Here is a 21,980-nt window from a genome sequence, read left to right on the forward strand (position 1 = left end):
GGACAGCGCTGACAGAGAACATTTCAATCATATCAAAGAGATCTGTGGGACAGCCTAAAGAGGTGTCTCTTTTCCACCAAACCTCAATCTTGCCCTCAATCTGTGTATAATCCAAGCCTAAAGACTGGTCCCCAAACTCTTCCACCTTCCTGAAGGACACTTGAAAAGCGGTAATGCCGGTTTTAAAAGTGGCCCAGACTTGCTACGAAGGTGATGGTAATAAAAGTGCACGAGTCTTCCACCGACAGCACAGCAAGCGGGCGGTGAGAGGGGATGGCCACCCAGACGCGGAGGTGGATGGAGAGGCGGAGGGGCGGGGCTCAGCGCCGCGCTCAGGGGCGGGCGGCATCACGAGGCCGGGGCGGGGCCGCGAGGGGCGGGGCCGGGGGCGGGGGAGAGAGGCGGCGAGCGCGCCAGCTTTGCCGTGCGTGCTCACGTGACAGGTCCGCGAGGCCCCGCTCGCGCAGTCGTCTGGACGAGCGAAGATGGCGGCGGAGAGGGAACCTCCTCCGCTGGGGGACGGGAAGCCCACCGACTTTGAGGAGCTGGAAGACGGAGAAGACCTGTTCACCAGTACTGTGTCCACCCTAGAGGTGAGACCGCGTCGCCATGGGTGCTGCGCTCCGCTCCTGCCGCGCGTCTCACCTTTAGGTGCCTTTCCCCTGCCGGGACTTGTCCCTCCCCACCCCCCGGGTTTGCGGGGACCTGGTCGGGGCGACACCTGTGACGCGGGCCCGCCTCTGGTACCTGTCAGTGGGCTGGAGCGTGGCCTGGGCGGCCAGCCTCCCTCACGAGACCAGCCTGGCGGGCTGGGGGTCGACCTGATCCTTTGAGGGGCCGGGACCGGCCCGTGCGTTGCGGCGCCCTTTCCCGGTTCAGCCGGCCTTCCTCGGTGTCATTTGCACCTCTTCTCCAAAGCCGAGGGTCTTGCCCTGAATCCTGGTAAACCTTACCACCCTCCCGGGCGACCTCCGCAGCCGCCTTTGAAGAGGTGCTCGCTTTTCCTTTACCAAGGGAGGGTGTGCCCCTGGGAGGGGAGAGCAGTGAACGGAGCGTTGAGTGGCCGTGGCTCTCCAGGGAGCTTGTGGATGCACTTTTCCCAGTCATGGCCCTTCATGGACTGCTAGTTCCCCTTGAGGGAGGTGCCTCTGTTTTGTATTGTTGAATGCACTTGACCGGTTTTGTCTTCTTTAGTTCTTAGACTTTTTAAGAATACGAGCGTTTATAAAATGCAAAGTTGAAGAGAGGGAGTAGTCCAGGAAAGTGCTGGTTTGGGTTTTCTGTTGTTTTTGTTTGTTTGTTTTATTTTTTTTAAGTTGCCAGGAAGAAATAACCGGTCCTCACTCCGTTTTTCCTCTTTTCTCGCATGGTCAGCGGTCTCTGAAGTTGAGTGTTCCTGTTTTTGTCAGAGGAAACACTGTTAACTCTAATTGGCCTCCTAGATCCATTTCAGGTTTGAATTGCTTTGCATTTAAATGAAGTCACCCATACTTCATAGCCCAGTTTTAAGTGTGTGAGTGTGTGTGTGTGTGTGTGTGTGTGTATTAAAATGTAAGCAAATTGCCCAGAGGTTTGTTTACCTTAGGCTGTACTTCTTTATAAAGTGCTTTTGTAAGCTTTCTTGGCTCGTGCAACTCTACACCAAATCAATTGGAAATTACTGTAAAATGTCCATTATCTAAAACTCAGTTAGCTGAAACTTGGAACTTCCGGGAACCGTTTTCATCACTGATCATACTCTGCGAGTTGTATATACAGGTTCCCAGCCAAATCCCACCTCCCCTTAGATTATATGCTTCTTGAGGCTGGGGATAGTGCCTTGATCATCTTTGTGTTCCTCACAAAATCTTGAACATTTGCATTTAGTAAATGTTTGCTGGATTTATTGTCAAAACCAGTATCTCCTAAGAATTAGTACAAATTGCCTAGCAAAACAGATGAACCTTTGAGTTTATCTTTTTAACCCTTTATACGTACCATGTAGCTGGCTTAAAATGTATTCAGAGTTAGTGTCTATGCTGAATTCTAAGACCTGTATTTCCTTTGAGGACTATGAAGGTTTTCCACCAGCTAGGATCAAAACAAACTACTGACCTAGTGTGAACTAGAATTCTGTGAACGCTATTCTGTTTAATTGAGGCTTTTCAGAGTTGAGTAGCAGGAGCTGTAAATTTCTATTTCCCATTTGGATGGGACTTTTAAATAAGGTATTTGAAGGGCGCCTGGGTGGCGCAGTCGGTTAAGCGTCCGACTTCAGCCAGGTCACGATCTCGCGGTCTGTGAGTTCGAGCCCCGCGTCGGGCTCTGGGCTGATGGCTCGGAGCCTAGAGCCTGTTTCCGATTCTGTGTCTTCCTCTCTCTCTGCTCCTCCCCTGTTCATGCTCTGTCTCTCTCTGTCCCAAAAATAAATAAACGTTGAAAAAAAATTTTTTAATAAATAAGGTAATAAGGTATTTGACTTTTTCAATAAAAGTCTGCAGAAGTTTGAGTATGAATAAATTTATCTTGGTTGGTGCAATGTGAAAGTTGTAAAGTTGGGTTTGATTGTTAATCTAAACCCCTTATGTTATATAGACTCATTCAGGTTATTAGTTTTAAGGTAATATAACAGATTTGTAAAATCATAATCTTCCTTGCTTTCCAAACTGTTATGGGGGGGATGGATCTATAGCAGTGTTTTTTAGTATACCTAAACTACTCTGAAGGAATGTTCTTTCTCAGCCCTCCACTTTTGTTTTCAAAAGTGCTTCTCAAACCTGAGAGTGTAGGGGAGACCATAGGGTTCTTGTTTGAAATGTAGATGCCTTCTCCTCACTGGAATCTGCGTGTTGAATGCTCAAGATCTTCAAACTTTATACATAACTTACCTAGGGATATATATATATATATATACACACACATATGTATAATTTATTGTCAAATTGGTTTCCATACAACACCCAATGCTCATCCCAACAGGTGCCCTCCTCAATGCCCATCACCCACCTAGGGATCTTGTTACAGTGCAAATTATGGTTCTGTAGGGCTGGGATAAGGCCATTATTATGCATTTTTAACACATTCCTCCTGGCATTGCTTCTGGTCCATAGACAATAATAAGTTGCAAAGCCTCAGATGATTGTGATGCAGATCATCTACTTCGAATAGTTAACCTAAACTGTAAATTGAAAGTCAGATTTACAGATAAATGTATTTTAATTAAAAAGTAAGCATTTAAAAATTTATATTATTTCTGTAGAAACTTTTTAAATTGATTGAAATTCATAGAAGTGGAAATCAAATTATAGACATTTTCCATGACAGTAAGCTTGTAATGACCGTACAATTTGGTGTATGATATTAGTCTATTTTTAACACAGTATTGGATTCCTTTCCTTTCACAATTAAGAACAGTCCCATAAAGCCAAATTCAGTAAATGAAGCATATTTAAAAATTACAGTGTTTCTGTTGTGTTGTGACTATGAAACAAGAAATTGGTGGAAGCTGGCATGGGGGCAGAAAATAGAATGAGAAGGGGAAAACATCTAGTGAAGGCTTTTTGGTACCAGAGAGCAAGGCTTTAAGTTGTTTACGAATATTGCTTTTTCCTTTAAATGATACAACCCTAAGTTTAAAAGGTGCTTCCCATAAAGAATCATGGAGAAATAAGACAACACCTTTAAAAAAAAAAGTCAGGAAATATATGCCTTTTCTCTATTTTATACAGCTATATTGAAGTATAATTCATATACCATACACTTCACTCATTTAATGTGTACAATTTAATGGTTTTTACTATATTCACAGATATGTGCATCCATTACCACAGTTAGTTTTAGAACATGTTCATCACCTCAAAAAGAAACTCTATGGTTTTCAGCTATCACTCCTTGCCCCCATTCCCCAAATCTCTTTAAACAACCACTAATTAAATTTTTGTCTCTATAAACTGTTCTGGACTTCTGTGAATGAAATCATATGATATGTATTTTTTCATGACTGGCTTATTTCACTTAACATAATGTTTTCACAGTCTGTACTTCATTCCTTTATGGAATTGAATGAAATGGAATAATCCATTGTGTGGGTATACTACATTTTGTTTATCCATTCATCAGTTGATGGACATAGGGGTTGTTTCCACGTTCAGGTTGTTGTTAATGCTGCAGTAGATATTTGTACAAGTAGAATTACTGGGTCTTAGGTTAACTTTACATTTAATCGTTTGAATAATTGCCAGACTGGTTTCCCAAAGTGGCTGCGCCATTTTACATTTCCACCAGCCATGTATGAGGGTACCAGTTTCTCCACAGCCTCACCAACACCCGTTATTATGACTGTTTTTTCCATTCTGTTTATCTTAATGGTTGTTAAATGCTATTTTTGTGTGGTTTGATTGAATTGTTTTTGGTGACTAAAGATGTTGCAGATCTTTTCATGTGTTTGTTGGCCATTTGTATATCTTTGGAGGAATGTCTCTTCAGATCCTTTGCTCATTTTTTAATTGAGTTGACTTTTACTGAGTTAAAACAATTATTTATATATTCTAGATAGAAGTTCCTTATTAGATACATAATTTGCAGATGTTTTCTCCCACTTTCTTTGCTGTCTTGTCATGTTCTTGATGGTATCCTTCTAAACAGATTTTTAAAAAAATTGATGAAGTAAAATTTATTTTAAAAATTTTGTTTCTCGTGCTTTTCACTGTCGTATCTAAGAATACCCTGCCAAAGCTAAGGTCATGAAGATGACCATGTGTGTTTTCTTCTAAGAATTTTATGGTTTTGGCTCCTTTAAGTCCTTGATCCGTTTTGAGTTAATTTTTGTATATGCAATGAGGTAGGGTCCACCTTTGTTCTTTTCCATTTGGCAATTCAGTTGTCCCAGCACCATTTGTTGAAAAGATTATTCTTTCCCCCTATGAATGATAATTGGCACCCTTGTTGAAAATGGCTTGACCATAGGTGCTCACTAACCTCAGTCTAAATTTAGGTCAGTTGAAGTTAAGAAGAGGACGATAGTTTGCCCATGATAGGGATTATAGAGCATTTCAAATGAAATTTCCAGATGGGAGGCTCACAGGTCTTAAAATTCCTTTTCTCTAACCCCATGCTGCTCTAAGTGTTTGGAAGACATCCTGCTTGGTTGACTTCAGCAAATACTTGGGTATTTACCCTCTCCCGTACTATATGGATCATCATCAGAGTGCAAATATCAGCAACTACTGCAAATCTTTGAGGACAGAAAATCTCCAGTGGAGAAGAAGGAGGTGTACAGAAAACTCCGATACAGATTGTGATTTTATGGTCTGAAAACACAACCAGTTTTCACTGAAAGTACCACTGAAACATGGGGAGATTTTTATTCCTATCAGTGTTCCTGACACATAGTAGATGAACACTGAATGCTTCTCTTGGCTGGGAAAAGCTCATTGAAGAGGTAATATTTAAGAGAGACCTCAAAGGGGTAATGAAATTTCCAAGTGGGAGAATAACAAGGGTCACTTGAGGGTCAGTCCATATTCTAAGGAACCATAAAAAATTCAGAGTGGCTGAATAGAGGATGTTACAAGTTTACTATGTAGTGAAATTGTGAAGGACTTTGGAGTAGGTGGGTGAGAGCTATGAAAAATTGTTATGGCAGTAACTTGATTATCTAGGAGGATTAATGTACTAGCAGTCTGAGGGATAAATTTGAGTGGGAGGTATTATTGATAAGTTGATGAGTTGGAAGCTATTTTAAGTTTGAGGTTGAAGACCTGAAAAAGGAAAGCAAGTGCAAATAATAAAGGAGAAAAGGAAATTGATGCAACAGTAGATGAAAAGTTAGACATCTAAAGACTTACAATGTCTCCCTCTCTTCAGGCGATTCTTAGACAAAGGAATTACAAGTTTTATTTGGGGCTACATTACAGCAATTAAGAGAACATCAAGCAGCTAGAGATGCCCATGGGCTAGAAATGTTGTTTTGGGAATGTGTCATAAACTTCCTGAATGATTATATTAAACGAGGCTGGACATCTAGTCCCTGCCCTAAGGAGTGAGTGTATAAACCATCAAAAGTCAATGTAATAAACCCAGCTCTGTGAACGAATGCCTGCAATACCAGATGTTACATGTGTAATTGAAATATGTATGTGCTACAAAATAGTATAGAAGACTAGAGTGACTTAATTACATAGAAATGATCTTTGAGATCTTGAAAATGGTTGGAATTATCAAAAGAAAATAAGAGTATGACAAGGGACTGTTGACAAAGACCTGCTCAATTGGTATGTCTTGTACCTATGCAACAGGTAGTAGCAGTATATGTTTTCTTCTGTTTTCTGATCTCTAGGTAGGCCTCCAATTTTAAATGTACTAATTTTTCTGAAAATTTATTTATGAATTACGTGTGTGTCAGAGCAAAAACATTTTGCAATCAGGTATTTTAAGGGGTGAGCACTGAAAATTATTAGAAAGATTTATGAGCAGCCTGACTCTAGTTGACCACTTTCCCTTAAAGCTATTAAAGTGAGAGATTTTAGAATGAATGGTTTTTAGTGTCTGTTAAATGTTATTATACGAAGTTGCTTGAGGCAGAGTTGCTCACTTTGTTGTGCTTTTTTCTTAAAAAGAATGAAATTTGCCTTTACTGTTAATTTTACAAATACCCACTTTCCTATGAAGTTGAACTGTTGTTTGTTTTTCCTGTGATGATAGTTTTTACTAGAGGCAAAATTTACCTCAATTTTATTCAAATTTTATACCTCAAAGTTTATTCAATTTAGTAAAATGCATTACCACCTCACTCAGGATAGAGACCACTTCCATCACCTAAAAAAATTCTCTCACATAGTTAACCCCTTCCCACTCCCAGTCTCTGGCAACCAGTGATGTCTTCTGTCTAGTTTTGTCTTTTTTTCAGAATGTCATATAGATTGAATCATACAGTATGAAATTTGGAGTCTAGCTTCTTTAATTTAGTATCAAGTGTGAGACTCAGAGATGTTGCATAGATCAGTAGTTCAGTCCTTTTTATTTCTGAATTTAATATTCCATTGCATGTATGTCTCACAGTTGATTGTTGTTGAAAGACAGTTGTGTCTTTCACAGCTTCTTTCAACTGTGTCTTTCCAGCTTCTGGCATTAATGAGTAAAGCCAATATAAACATTGATGTGCAAGTTTTTGTATGAACATAGTGTTCATTTCTTTTGGGTAATACTTAAGGATTGCCGGGTTGTATGGTAATTATGTTTTGACTTTGTAAGAAACTGCCGTACTTTCTGCCACAACGGTTTAAGGGAGGTGAAGTCATTTGCTTTTAGTCCCATGAGTTAATGACTGTAGTAATAATGTAATTCAAGACGATATCCATTAGGGCAGTGTTCTCTGAGTCTGAAAATTGTTAATCTATGGTTTCATTAAAACAGAAGCATGATGTTTCAATATAGAAGCATGTCAGTGTATTTCCTGGTGTCATAAAAGTTATTTTAATATAGAAATTTTATCCTTATTCCGAGAGTCACATTTTATATGTATTACTGAGTGTTGGAATCTTGACAGCTAGCCCCAGGGAAACTTTTATGCAGCTAGATTTGTCTGTTTTCATCTCTGGTCAAGTTTCTATTCATTTCATCTTTGAAATCTTATAAAATTATAGAAGAGTCAAAGGAGGGAAGGCAAGGAGGGAAGGGAAGGGAAAGAAAGCAAAGAAAGAAACTGTCAAGCTCTTTCCAAAGTAGATCTATCATTAATTACATTCCCATAGCAGTGAATGAGAATATGAGTTGTTGCACATCCTGTCTGCATTTATTAGTATCAGTTTTTCTTTTAGGTAGTGCTGAGCTTGAGACTGGCTTCTGTTGGCTTGAAAGAAGTGATTGTTAAATTTTCAGGGATTTGTAAGCTGGTTATTAAACACAGCCATTGTTAAAATTAAGTTATATAAACATATTTAAATGAATTATATTAAAAATTATGGTAATAAGTATTCAAAACTTGTCACTTCCTAATTTCATTACTACTTTTTATTATTTTTATGCTCTTGAGGTCTATTGTATTTTATGGTGCAAAGTACGTATCTTCTCAAGTCCGCTTTCAGGGAGGGGTAAGCAGCCACAGCAGGCACATTTATACCACACATCAGCAAAAGCTATAAATCAGAGTCTTCTCCCCCGAAGACCTGGTTGCTAAGCATTAATCAGCACACTAGAGATTTTTAGCCATTCTAACAGGTTTCTACTGTTACCCCATTGTAATTTTAATATACAGTCTCTAATAGTGCTTTTGAGTGTCTTTTTATGTGCATATTCACTGTCTGAAAATTATCTTTAGCGATGTCCTTCCTTTCACATCTTTTGCCCGTTTAAAAATTTGGATTTCCTTATTGAGTTTTGAGAATTCTTCATGTATTCTAATTATGCATCCTTTGCCAGATAAATGTTTTGCAAATATTTTTTCCTACTCTGGCTTGTCTTTTTATGCTATTAACATTAGCTTCCACAGAGCAAAAGTTTATTATTTTGGTGAAGTTCAGGTTAGTTCTTTTGTTGTTGTTGATAGTACTTGGTATGTCACATAAGATATCCTTTCCTAACGCTAACCCAAGGCGACAAAGGTTTTACTTATGTTTCCTTCTAGAAGTTTTGTAATTTTTCTTTTACATTTTGGTGTAACAGGATTCATTATGAATTAATTGTCATGTGAGTTGAAGTGTCTAGTTTTTTGCATATAGATATCTAGTTGTTCCAGCACCATTTATTGGAAGATAATCATATTGTTAAGGTTTGTTTTGTGGCTGAAAATATGGTCTTTTGTGGTAAATATTATGTTTGCACTTCAAAAGGATGTATGTGGTCAGATGTTGATGGCTGGAGTGTTCTATAATTGTTGGTCACGTTGGTTTGTTTTATTTTTCAAAATATACAACATCACCAGTGAATCCCACATGCTTTAGGCTAAGTTAAAGAAGCTAGACTTAAAAAGTTTCTTGATGAGTTGTCTTTGCATCTTTGTCAAAGATCAGTTGAGCATATATATGTGTATATATATATGTGTATGTCTGTTTCTGGACTCCAGTCTTTGTCACTGTTTATTGACTCTCCTTTTGCCAATTGTGTGCTGTCTTACTGTAACTAAGTCTTGAAATTAGCGAATGTGAATCCACCAACTTCTTTCAAAATTGTTTTGGTTGTTCGCCTTTTTTTGCCTTTCCATATAATTTTAAAAGCTACTTTTGACTTCTACCAAATAGGTCACCTGAGATTTTAATTGGGATTGTGATGAATCCATAGATTAGTTTGGGGAGAATTAACATATTAACAGTATTGAACATTTAAGCATAAATGTACTATTTCTATTTATTTAGGTTTATTTGATTTTTTCCATCAGTGTTTGTAGTTTTCAGCATACCAATCTAGTACATGTTGTGTGAGTTTTATACCTGTTTTGTGGTTTCTTTTACATTTGCTCATTGGTGGCATGTTGACCCTCTATCCAGCAAATGTGCTAAACACTCATTAGTTTTAGTAGCTTTTTTCTAGAGTCCTTGGGATTTTCATGTACATAATCATGCTATGATTAGAGTTTTATTTCTTTGTTTCCAATGTTTACGCCTTAATGTAATAACTAAGATTATCGGCATAATTTTGAATAGAAGTGGTAAAGTGGATATCATTTTCCTTTTTGTGAACTTAGAAGAAAAATATTCTTTCTCTCAAATATGTTATCTGTTAAGTTTTTCTTGTAGGTGTCCTTCATCAGGTTAAAGAAATTCTATTTATTTTCTGAAATTTTGTACTCATGAATGGATGCTGGTTTTGGCAAATTCTTTTTTTGCATTTAATAAGTTAATCATGTAGTTTTCTTCTTAGGTTAATGATGACATGGATTATGTTGATTGATTTTTTTAAAACATTGAATAAACCTTGCATTCCTGGGATAAGCCCCGAAGTCATAAATGTGCTTACCCTTTTTATATGTTGCTGCATTCAGTTTGATAGCATTTGTTTCGGCTATTGTATCTGTCATGCTAGATATTTGTATAGTATTTTCTTTTACTTACAATGACTTTGTTTGATTTTCGTACCAGAAATGCTGGTCTCATTAAAGGAATTGGAGAATGTTTATTTCTCTTCTATATTCTTGAAGAGGTTGTATGGATTAATCTTCTATCTTCTTTAAAGGTTGCTAGAACTCACTAGTGAAGTCACCTGAGCATGTAGTTTTGTTTTTGGAAGACTTTTAACTTCAAATTCATTATCTTTAGTAGATGCAGGACTGTTTCTTCTTGTTGAGCTTGTGTAGTATGTGTCTTTCAAGGAGTTTGTTCATTCAGTCTAGGTTGTGAAATAGGCATAAGGTTTTTCATAATACTCTTATTTTCCTGTGACAATGTCTGTGGGGTCTCTTGGTGATGCCCTTGCCTTTTCATTCCTAATACTCGTAATTTATGTCTTCTGTTTATTCATGTAGTTTTTTGTTCATTTATTTTAATCTCTCTAGAGCATATCTTGGGATCTTTTCAAAGAATCATCTTTTTTTTTGCTTTCTTGATTTTTTTTTTTTTCTATTGTTGGTAGAGGCTTCGATCATTGATTTGAAATTTGGTTGGTTTTTTGGGTTGTTTTTTTTTTTTGAGTATTAGTAGTTAGCTATATATTTCTTTGTAAGCACTGCTTTAGCTGCATCCCACAAATTTTGTTACTGTGTTTTGTTTTTATTCAATTTAAACTCTTCTCTACTTACCCTGGTGACTTACTCTTTGACCTCTGGATTATTTAGACATGTGTTAATTTCCCAAATTAGGGAATTTTCTCAGTAGCTTTCTATTATTTCTAGTTTAATTTGATTATGGTCAGAGAATGTTTTATGATTTTAGTTTTTTTAAATTTGTTAAGGTTTGTCTTATGGCCTAGAATATGGTCTGTTATGGTGAATATTTTGTGTGCACTTGAAAAGAATGTATATAATCTAATGTTACTGTTGGAGTGTTCTTTAAATGTTAAGTCAAGTTGGCTAAAGTATTTTCCAGCTCTCCTCTATGTTGCCTTATTACATACCTGTTCTATCCATTGCTGAGAGAAGAGTGCTGTAGTCTCCCAATATAATTGTAGACTTAAAATTTTTAATTTATAGTTTCAGTTCAGTTTTTTCTTCATATTGAAGCTTTATTGTTAGATACATAGACATTTAGTATTATGACTTTTTGGTAAATTGATGGTCATTTTATTGTATCATCCCCTCTTTATTGCTGATAATACTTTATTGCTGATAATACTACACTTGATCTTAGCCAAAAGGCTGAGAATCGATTGCTGATAATACTTCTTATTCAAAGTTTACTTCATCTGATGTTAATGTGGCACTCTGTCTCTGTTTTGATTGTTTGCATGATATATTTTTTCCATTCTTTTACTGTTAACTTACCTATTGTCTTTAAGTTACTTTTTTTTGTAGGGAGTATATTGTTGTGTATTGCTATTTTTATATCCAGTCTAGCTATCTCTGTCCTGTAATTGGTGTATTTAATGTAATTATTGGTGTGATTGGATTAGGTCTGTTTGTTTTCTGTTTTTCCCTCTGTTTCTACCTATGTTTCTCCCTTTCTCCTTTCTTTTGTATTATCTTAATGCTTGTAAGTATTTAATTTTAATTTATCTACTGGATTTTTTGTTTTATCTCCCCTTCCTCTAAGTATATAAATATACTTATATACATATGTATATAGAATACATATATACATATATGTGTATCTACATATATTTATAAAGAAGGTAGTTGCTGTAGGGATTACAAAATACATACCTAATGATTTATAGTGCGATTAGAGTTAATGTTATACTTATAAAAATAAAATGCAGATTCTTATGACCATTTACCTCCCTTTATATTAATTTTCACATGTATTATGTCTCTATACATTAAAAACCTTACCAATGTTTTAAGTTTTGCTTTCATAGTCATACACATTTTAAATAACTTGAGAAGGAAAATGGTCTATTATATTTCTCTAGTTAGTTACTACTTCTGTAATTCTTACTGTATTCTTGAAGTTCCAAGTCTTTGTTATTCATATCTGGTATCTTCGGGCTGAAGATTGTCTTTAAGGCCCTCCCCATTTTTTAGATTTATTTATTTCTTTTTTAAGAACTGGCCTGGTAAAAAAAAAAAAAAAAGAACTGGCCTGGTGATGGTAGATCCCTATAGTTTTCTTTCATTTGACAGTATCTTTATTCCAACTTTGTTCCTGAAGAATATTTTTGCTGGATATGGAATTATGTTTACAATTTTTTTTTTTTTTTTAATTTTTTTTTAATGTTTATTTATTTTTTTTATTTTATTTTTTTTTTTTAAATTTTTTTTTTCAACGTTTATGTATTTTTGGGACAGAGAGAGACAGAGCATGAACGGGGGAGGGGCAGAGAGAGAGGGAGACACAGAATCGGAAACAGGCTCCAGGCTCTGAGCCATCAGCCCAGAGCCCGACGCGGGGCTCGAACTCGCGGACGGCGAGATCGTGACCTGGCTGAAGTTGGACGCTTAACCGACTGTGCCACCCAGACGCCCCATAATGTTTATTTATTATTGAGAGACAGAAGCAGAGCATGAGCATGGGAGGGGCCGAGAGATGGGGAGACCTAGGATCCGAAGCAGGTTCCAGGCTCTGAGCTGTCAGCACAGAGCTCAATGCGGGGCTCGAACTCACAAACCCAGAGATCATGACCTGAGCTGAAGTCGGAGACACTTCACCAACTGAGCCACCCAAGGCACCCCTGTTCCCCCCCCCCCACAGCGCTGTGAAGACACTGTGCCACTGTCATGGTTTTTTTGATGAGAAATATGAAGTCTTTGTAATTGTATCCCTAAATGGAAATTTTTTCTTTAGCTGCTTCAAGTTGTTGTTTTTTTGTTTGTTTGTTTTAAGTAGACTTTACACTCAGCACAGAGCCCAGTGCGGGGCTTGAACTCATGACCTGAAATGAAGACCTGAGCTCAGATCAAGAATTGGACACCTAACCTAACCAGCTGAGCTACCCAGGCACCCTTCAAGTTTTTTTTATTTTTAATCTTTGGTTTTCAGCCACTTTTTATGATGTGGCTGGGTATGGTTTTCTCTGAAGCTGTCCTCTTAGAGTTAGCTTGTTCTCAAATCTGTAAATTTATGTCTTTGAACAAATTTGTGAAGCTTTTAGCCATCATTTCTTCAAATATTTTTGTGCACTTCTTTTTGGGATTTCAGTGACATGAATGTTTGACTTTTTAATATTGTTTCACAGGTCCCTGAGGTTCTGCTTTCTTTCTTTCCCCATTTTTTCTCTTGTCTTTTATTCAGATTGGTTATTTTCTAATGATCTGTCTTCATGTTTACTGATTTTTTTCCTGTCAAGAACTGTATAAAGTCTGAAATTTTATCATCCTTGTAAGCTAACACATTAACTTGTTTTATGGTTGCTGGAAGAAGACTTGATGAAGTACCTTTTTTTTTTTAGTGTTTTTAAAATTTATTTTTGAGAGAGAGAGAGAGAATGGGACAGAGTGTGAGCAGGGGAGGGACAGAGAGAGAGGGAGAGACAGAATCCAAAGCAGGCTCCAGGCTCTGAGCTGTCAGCATAGCCTGATTCCTGGCTGGAACCTGTGAACTGCAAAATCATGACCTGAGCCAAAGTCAGAAGCAAGTCAGAGGCTCAATCCAACTGAGCCACCCAGGCACCACCCCTTGATTAAGCACTTTTACTCCAAGCATAGCAGACAGCATGAGTATCATGTTTGTGACAATTTCCCTTGCCTTTTTTTTGACAGGGTGGCGTGATGGGGTGTAGGGGGGGGTTGTGGGGGGAGTGGAGGTTGATACTGTACCTGCCTTTGATCTGTGTCACAGCTGAAGAACTTGAGATTAGAGAACCCAAATCGTTTATAATAGGCAGTAAGTGTGCCTGTTCTTTGCTCTAGAGGGGACATTGTATTATACCAGACAGTAAACAAATCTAGTCTTTGGAAAAGACACAGATTACCTTTTTTTTTCCAAGGCTGTTTCCCAGAAACATTGCCATCTATTAGAATTGTAGCTGCCTGCATTGTCACACTCTTTTGCTCAACTTGGGCCACCCTTGCAGAAAAGCAGTGAAAGAAAAGAGAGAAAATACTGATGAAGATTTCTGGGTCCCCTTTTCCCAGTTCAGCTGGTTACACAAGTAAACTTTTTTCTTGGGGTTTTAGATGCCAATGCTCTCAGCACTGCTGCTTTCATGCACTTAAGCAACTGGGTCTGGCCTCAGGTCAGGGCCAAGAGAGACAACGGGGTAGGGATCCGAAGAAAAGGAAAAGAATTTTGCACCTACATTCTCTTGATAGCAGGGGCCCTGGTGTTATAGTCAGAAAATAAGAGTTTTCTTGGCATCATTGCTGTTCACACTGCTAGTATGGTTCTGCAGTTGGAGCCATTCTCAGGAAAAGTTAAAAGAGAAAAGAACGGGGGGAAAACCCATAAAATTCACCCTCACATTTTTGTCTCTTTCCCCAGTCTACCTGACATTAGTTACTTTAAGTCTTTGTGCATTGTACTCTATCCAGAGATTTTAGTGTTAATCAGTGGGAGAGAAAGGGGTCTAGGGGGCTTCTTTAATGTTACTTGGGATCTTAAACACTACTTTTTAATTGAAGAGATACTAGCAACAGCCTTGGAACTTATTATAGAAATGTTCAGCACGCTACTAGGTGATGATGTAGGGAGAAAAAATAAACATTTATGAAAAATTTTGAGGTCTCTACAATTGCGTATCTTGGAGAACTAGTTCTGATCACCCAGAACATGTGCTCCCGGCAAAGAAATCATCAACGTTCCATCAGGTCCTCATTCACTGGCCGCTGTCTCCATACTCCTGTTCATCGCATGGAGAGGCAGGGGCAAAAATAAGTCCTCACTCAGCCTTTAGTGAGTGACAGCTCCAGTTTAGTGTACAAGTTATATATAGGACCTTAGTGCTCATTATCTTGCTCAATACAAGAATATCTTAGTTTTAATGAATATTGTCTGGAAGCTGAATCGTGTATAGGTGCCTACTATTCTCATATATTGGCATACTATAAACATCTTTAGTGCCAGTGTGCTTCATTTTTTTAAATAGACTTTATTTGCTACAACAGTTTTAAGATCACAACAAAATGGAGTGGAAGGTACAGAGGTTCCCCATATACTGCCCCTACACATGCATTATCCCTCATTGTCTGCATCCCCATCCACAGTGGTGTGGTATGGTACGTTTGTTAGAATAGCGGAGTCTGCATTGTGGCATGGTAATCACCTAAAGTTTATAGTTGATGGTGTTTTACATGTTGTGGGTTTAGACAAGTGTGTAATGACACGATATGTATCCACCCTAATAGTGTCGTGTAGTTTAACTGTCCACAAATCCTGTGTACTCTGCCTCTTCATCCTTCCTTCCCTCCTAACCTCCTGTCTTTATAGTTTTGCATTTTCCAGAGTATTCCATAGTTGGGATGATAGGATATATAATCTTTTTAGACTGGATTCTTTCACTTAGTAATATGCATTTAAGTTTTCTCTGTGTCTTTTCATGGCTAGATAGCTCATTTCCTTTTAGTGCTGAATAACATTCCATTGACTGGAAGGAAGCACCAGTTTACTTAACCCTTTAACCTCCTGAAGGACATCTTGATTGCTTCCAAATTTTGACAGTTATGAATAAAAGCTACTCTAAACATCATGTGCTGTGTTTTTTGTGGACATAAGTTTCCAGGTCCTCTGGATAAATACTAAAGAAAGCAATTGCTGGACTGTATGATAAGAATATGTTTAGTTTTGTGAGAAACTGCCAAACTGTCTTCCAAAGTGGCTGGACCATTTTACAGTCCCACCAGCAGTGAGCTTGAGAGTTCCTGTTGCTCCACACCATTGCCAGTATTTGGTGTTGTCAGAGTTACAGATTTTTGACCACTCTAATAAGTGTTTACATATACCAGCATGAGGCATAGTGGTATCTCATTGTTGTTTTAATTTGCATTTTCCAGATGATATGTGATTTGGGACATCTTTTCATATGCCTGTTTGTTAGATGCATATTTGGTAAGGTGTCTGTTACGGTTTTGTCCCACTTTTAAATTGGGTTGACCATTGTCTTTTTGTTAAGTTTTCATACTCCTTTGTGTATTTTGGATAGCAGTACTTTATCAGATATGTCTTGCAAATATTTCTCCCAGTCTGTGGCTTGTTTTTTATCCTCTTGACAGTATCTTGCAAAGGAAGTTTTAATTTAAGATTTTTTAGTGTTTATTTTTGGAGAGAGAGAGAGTGAGAGAGACAGAGCATGGGCGCACATGAACAGGGGAAGGACAGAGAGAGAGGGAGACACAGAATCCAAATCAGGCTCCAGGCTCCTAGCTTTCAGCACAGAGCCTGACTTGAACTCATGAACTTGAACAGAGCCTCATGAACTCATGAACCGTGAGGTCGTGACCTGAGCCAAAGTTGGTTGCTTAACCGACTGAGCCACCCAGGTGCCCCTAGTTTAATTTTTTAAAGTTGATTTATTTTGAGAGAGAAAGAGCATGAGCAGGGGAGGGGAGACAGAATCCCAAGCAGGCTTCGTGCTGTTAGGACAGAGCCTGACGTCGGGGGGGGGGGGGGGGGGGGGGCTCAATCTCACGGGACAGTGAGATCATGACCTCTCAGTGGAAATGAAGTGTCAGATGCTTAACTGACTGAGCCACCCAGTTGCCCTAAAGGAAGTTTTAATTTTAATGAAGTTTGTCTTATCCATTCTTTCTTTTGTAAATTTTATCTATGTATGTATTTATTTATATAGGCTTTATGCCCAGTGCAGAGCCTAATGCAGGGCTTGAACTCAGGACTCTGAGGTCAAAGCCTGAGTTGAGATCACTCAACCAACTGAGCCGCCTGTCTTATCAATTCTTTCTTTAATGGCATATGCCTTTAAAGGCTTATGCCTTTTGTTATTGTATCTAAAAACTCACTGCCAAATCCAAGATCGCCTAGATTTTCTCCTGTTACCTTCTAGGAATTTTATACTTTTGTGCTTTACAATTAGGTATATGACTCATTTTGAGTTGACTTTTGTGTAGGGTGTAAGGCCTGTGTGTAGATTCATATTTTTACATATGAATGTTTAGTTATGCCAACACTATATGTTGAAGAAACTATTTTTTTTCTCTCTTGCATTACCTTTGTTCCTTTGTCAAAGATCAGTTGGCTGTATATATGTGGATCTATTTGGGGACTTTTCTGTTTCATTCATCTCTTCTTTCATCAATATCTCATTGTGTTGAGTACAATAAGCTCAAAGTCAGGTAGCTTCAGTCCTCCAATTTTGTTCTTCTTCAGTATTTTTTTAGCTATTCTGGGTCTTTTGTCTCTCTATATAAACTTTAGTGTCATCTTACTGATAATCCACAAAGTAACCTGCTGGAAATTTGACTGGGATTGCATCAGATTTATATGTCAAGTTGGGAAGAACTGACATCTTGAAATTATTTAGTGTTCCTATTCATGAATATGGAATGTCTCCATTTATATAACTCTTCTTTGATTTCATTCATCATAGTTTTGGAGTTTTCCTCATATAGGTCTTGTACATATTTTATTAGATTTATACATAAGTTTTGGGTGGGTGCTAATGTAAATAGTATTGTTTTTATTTTATTTTTTTTAATATTTATTTTGAGAGAAAGTATGTGTGTGAGTGGAGGAGGGGGGAGAGAGAGAATCCCAAGTGGGCTGTGTACCATCAGGGCAGAATCCAGTGTGGGGCTTGATCTCACATACCATGAGATCATGACCTGAGCTGAAACCAAGAGTCAGACACTTAACTGAGCCACCCAGGCTTAGTAGTATTGTTCTTTCCCTTCCCTCCCCTCCCCTCCCCTCCTTTTCTTTTCTTTTCTTCTCTTTTCTTCTCTTTTTTTATGTTTTACTTATTTATTTTGAGAGAGAAAGAGAGCATATGAGCCCAGTAGGAGCAGAGAGAGGAGAGAGAATCCTAAGTGGGCTCTGTACTATCAGCGCAGAGCCTGACATGGGGCTTAAACTCGTGAGAACTGTGAGATCATGACCTGAGCCGAAATCAAAAGACGCTTAACCGACTGAGCCACCCAGGCACCCCTCAGTAGTATTGTTCTTAACTTCAAATTCAGTTTGTTCATTGACGCTGTTTAGGAAAGTGATTAAATTTTTTGTACTAACCTTATATGCTGCAAGTTTGCTTTAATTGCTTATTAGTTCTGGAAAGTTTTGTCTTTTGGATTTCCTAGTTAGATGTTTATGTCATCTGTGAACAAAGACAATTTTATTTTTTCCTTATCAATTTGTATACCTTTCATTTCCTTTTCTTGTTTTATTGCATTAGCAGGGACTTAAAGTACAATGTTGAAAAGCAGTGGTAAAAGGTGACATCCTTGTCTTATTACTGATCTTTGTGGGAAAGCTTTTAGTTTCCCACCATTAAGTTTGATGTAGGGGCTGCCTTGCTGGCTCAGTGAGTAGAGCATGTGACTCTTGTTCTTGGGATTTTGAGTTCAAGCCCCACGATGGGTGTGGATCTTACTTCAAAATATTTTGGGGGCGCCTGGGTGGCGCAGTCGGTTAAGCGTCCGACTTCAGCCAGGTCACGATCTTGCGGTCCGTGAGTTCGAGCCCCGCGTCGGGCTCTGGGCTGATGGCTCAGAACCTGGAGCCTGTTTCCGATTCTGTGTCTCCCTCTCTCTCTGCCCCTCCCCCGTTCATGCTCTGTCTCTCTCTGTCCCAAAAATAAATAAACGTTGAAAAAAAAAAAATTTAAAAAAAAAATATATTTTGATGTATGTTTTTTGTAGCTGTTCTTTCTCAACGTGAATAAGTTCCCTGTGGTTTTAGTTTGTTGTGAGTTTTTATCATGAATGGTTGTTGGAACTACTCTGCTACATTTTTATGTAGGTGTGATTTAAGCTATTTCAAAATGTTCAGTATTGTAGGTAATCTCATTGACAAACTTGTGGCCACTTCTGAGGCATATTTATAATTGTTTTCTTAGAATTCATTTAACAACAACAACAACAACAACAAAAAACTCAGTTAACAGACAGTCATTGAGCACAGCCAGGAATTGAGTGAAAAAGTAGTAAACAAAAGAAGATAGTCATAATCTATAAACAGTTAATAATTATAACGTGGTAAGAGAAATTATGATAGGAGAAGTAGATATTCTGTACGAGCATATAGGCCATTAACCTAATCAGACTTAGCTATAGATGAGGTTGAGATTGCCAGGAACATCTTCCACAAGAAAAATGTATAAGCTTAGTTGTTTTTAAATTCCTTCAAGTAAAATTGGTAAGGTAAATGGAGGCCCACCTATGTGAGAGTTTGAGGCTATAAGAATGAGTTCCTGAGGGAAAAGAGAGCCTCCCCTTTAAATTCAGTAAATAATTGAAACTGATTTTGAAAGCTGTAAAGAAATGTCCTTATGCCATAGGGGATAGTTTACTTAAAAATCTAATGAGAGGGGCACCTGAGTGGTTCATGTGACTGAGTGTCCAACTCTTGATTTTGCCTCAGGTCATGATCTCACCCTTTCGAGGGATCAAGGCCCACATCAGGCTCTGCTGACAGGGTGTAGCCTCCTTGGGATTCTCTCTCTCTCTCTCTCTCTCTCTCTCTCTCTCTCTCTCTATCCCTCCTGCTTGCTCTTTGTCTCAAAATAAAAAAATAAACATTTTTTAAAAACTACAAGTCACTAAGAAAAACAGCAAAATGGGCAAAATACTTGGAGACTTCACAAAAGAGGATATTCAAATGGCCATTTAACATGTGAAAAATTGCTGAATGTCATTATTCCTCAGGAAAATGCAAATTCAAACCACAATAAGATACTCTTTATGTTGCCATAATAGTTAACATGGAAAATGATGGAATATATCAAAATGTTGAAAAGGATGTGGAGCAGTTGATATTTTCATGTGCTGCTGGTGGGAGTGTAAATTGTGTAACCACTTTGGAAGATTGTTTAATGATATCTTCTAAATCAGGACATTCACCTACCATGTGGTCTAACTATTCTACTCATACATACACAGCAGAAATTCGATCCCGTGTTTGTTAAAACATACATACACTGTAGGTTTATACAGGATTATTGATGGTAGTACGAAAGTGAAGACTATCCACATGTCCCATCGGTAATAGAATGGATCCATTGAGGTATATTTACACAATGGAATATTTTGCAGCAGCAAGAATGAGTAATCTGTTACTATGGAAGTATCTTGAATACATAACATTAAAAGAAAACAAAACGCTAAAGAATATATTCTCTATGGTACCAGTTTTATGAAGAACAGCAACAGTGGAAACTAATCCATGCTGGTTGAAGCTTGGGGGGGGTGGAGAGTAAAGAATGGAAGTAGAGCTTCTGGGGTTCTCTTTCTTGATCCTGTGCTGGTTACACAAGTGTGTTCGGTTTGTGAAAATATCTAGTGCACTTTTGACACACACACTTTTTATGTGATGATTTTAAAAAGGAGTATTGGTTTTAACTGTTAGGAAAAAGCTACAATAAAGCTAAAACCTTCACAGTCTAGATTCTATTTTGGTGGTCCTTGTACTTTAAGGTTAAGAAGTTCAAAAACAGTCCCTATGCTCATTTGAGATGTAAATGTTTGGGAAGAGAGCTTATTTTTCGTTTGAAACCATAGAATTTTAGAATAATTTTACTCTTAATTCAACTAATACTAAACCTTTCTCTTGCGTTAAAGGAATGCTTTGAACTTTTTATTCATGCAACATGTTTTCAAGATCTGATTTTTTGCTCTTATATAATATTATATGTGACTGTAAAGTATTTTTTAATTATAAGTCAACATGATAAATTAGTATCTCTAAAAGGATGATCAAAAAAGATTTTTTAAAAAATCTTAAATGAGTTTTTGTTAAGGAAAATGAATAAAAATGTGTTTTTGGTTCATTCTTACTCTCAGAGGAGGTAGGATAAATAGCTGTTCTTGTTCTTCACTTTTTATCAAGAGAATGTTCTATTTCTATAATGTATAGAGTCATAATTATAACAGCTAAACATGCTAATTCATTGTCTATTGTTATTTTTTTAACAGTCAAGTCCATCATCTCCAGAACCAGCTAGTCTTCCTGCAGAAGATGTTAGTACAAACTCCAATGGTCGGAAGCCTGCAGAGGTTGTCCTAGATGATGACAGGGAAGATCTTTTTGCAGGTAGTTATAAATATTTTTATTTTTTTAGTAACAGTCAATTGTAGCATATATCCTGTTACATGATACTCTGTAACGCAAAACTGAGATTTCGTGTAAGGTTAGTGGTAGCTCTTCTTGTTAACACCTTGGAAAGATAGGAAATTTCCAGTTAGTTCCAGTTAGATCACTTTGTGAAAAATACAGACTGTTGAGAGAAGCAAACATGTGATCCTTTCTTGTTTGAAGCATTTGAAAGTAAATCACATATTATAATTTTATGTTTTGACTCAAAAAACTAATGATTGTGGCATTCATACTTTGACAAATAGCGGTAATTGTCGTCTTTATTACTTACAGGTTAACACAAGCAAAATTAAACTCGATTTTAAAATTATTTCAAATATGTTTGTTTCAATAAAATACTTGAGTATTTACCGTAGTTCTGTTTTGATTCACTTGTGGATGAGTAAATTGTTGGTTGTGGTATTTTTGATACGGGGGCAGGATTTGGTGTGGTCCTGCCTTTAAAATAATTGGATTCTTGGGGCACCTGGCTGGCTCAGTTGGAGCCTTATGACTCTTTATCTTGGGGTTGGGTGTAGAAATGACTTAAAAATAAAATCTTAAAAAATTGGATTCTCTTCAAAACAGTTACCTGCTTTAACATTAAAACTTAGGCAAAAGTTAATGCTTGGATATTAAAAGGCAGAATCTGTTTAAGATTAATGACAAAAAATTAAAGTAGTAGATCTTTGTTTAACGGCTTGATTTACCTGAACTGGTTTTCATTGAGTTAAAATTTAA

At 37.5% G+C, this 21,980-nt stretch overlaps 1 protein-coding gene across 1 annotated transcript in view; it reads left to right on the forward strand.

The window, feature by feature from the left end:
- Positions 1-452: 452 nt before the first annotated feature.
- SNX2 (sorting nexin 2) overlaps positions 453-21,980 on the forward strand; it is a 57,752-nt gene continuing 36,224 nt past the window's right edge. The window contains exons 1-2 of the mRNA XM_030317148.1: positions 453-593; positions 21,080-21,197. Coding sequence (XP_030173008.1) covers positions 486-593; positions 21,080-21,197 — 226 coding nt within the window. The 5' untranslated portion in view covers positions 453-485. The remainder of the gene's footprint in view (positions 594-21,079; positions 21,198-21,980) is intronic.

This window comes from Lynx canadensis, chromosome A1 (assembly GCF_007474595.2).
Source record: "Lynx canadensis isolate LIC74 chromosome A1, mLynCan4.pri.v2, whole genome shotgun sequence".
Taxonomy (NCBI): domain Eukaryota; kingdom Metazoa; phylum Chordata; class Mammalia; order Carnivora; family Felidae; genus Lynx; species Lynx canadensis.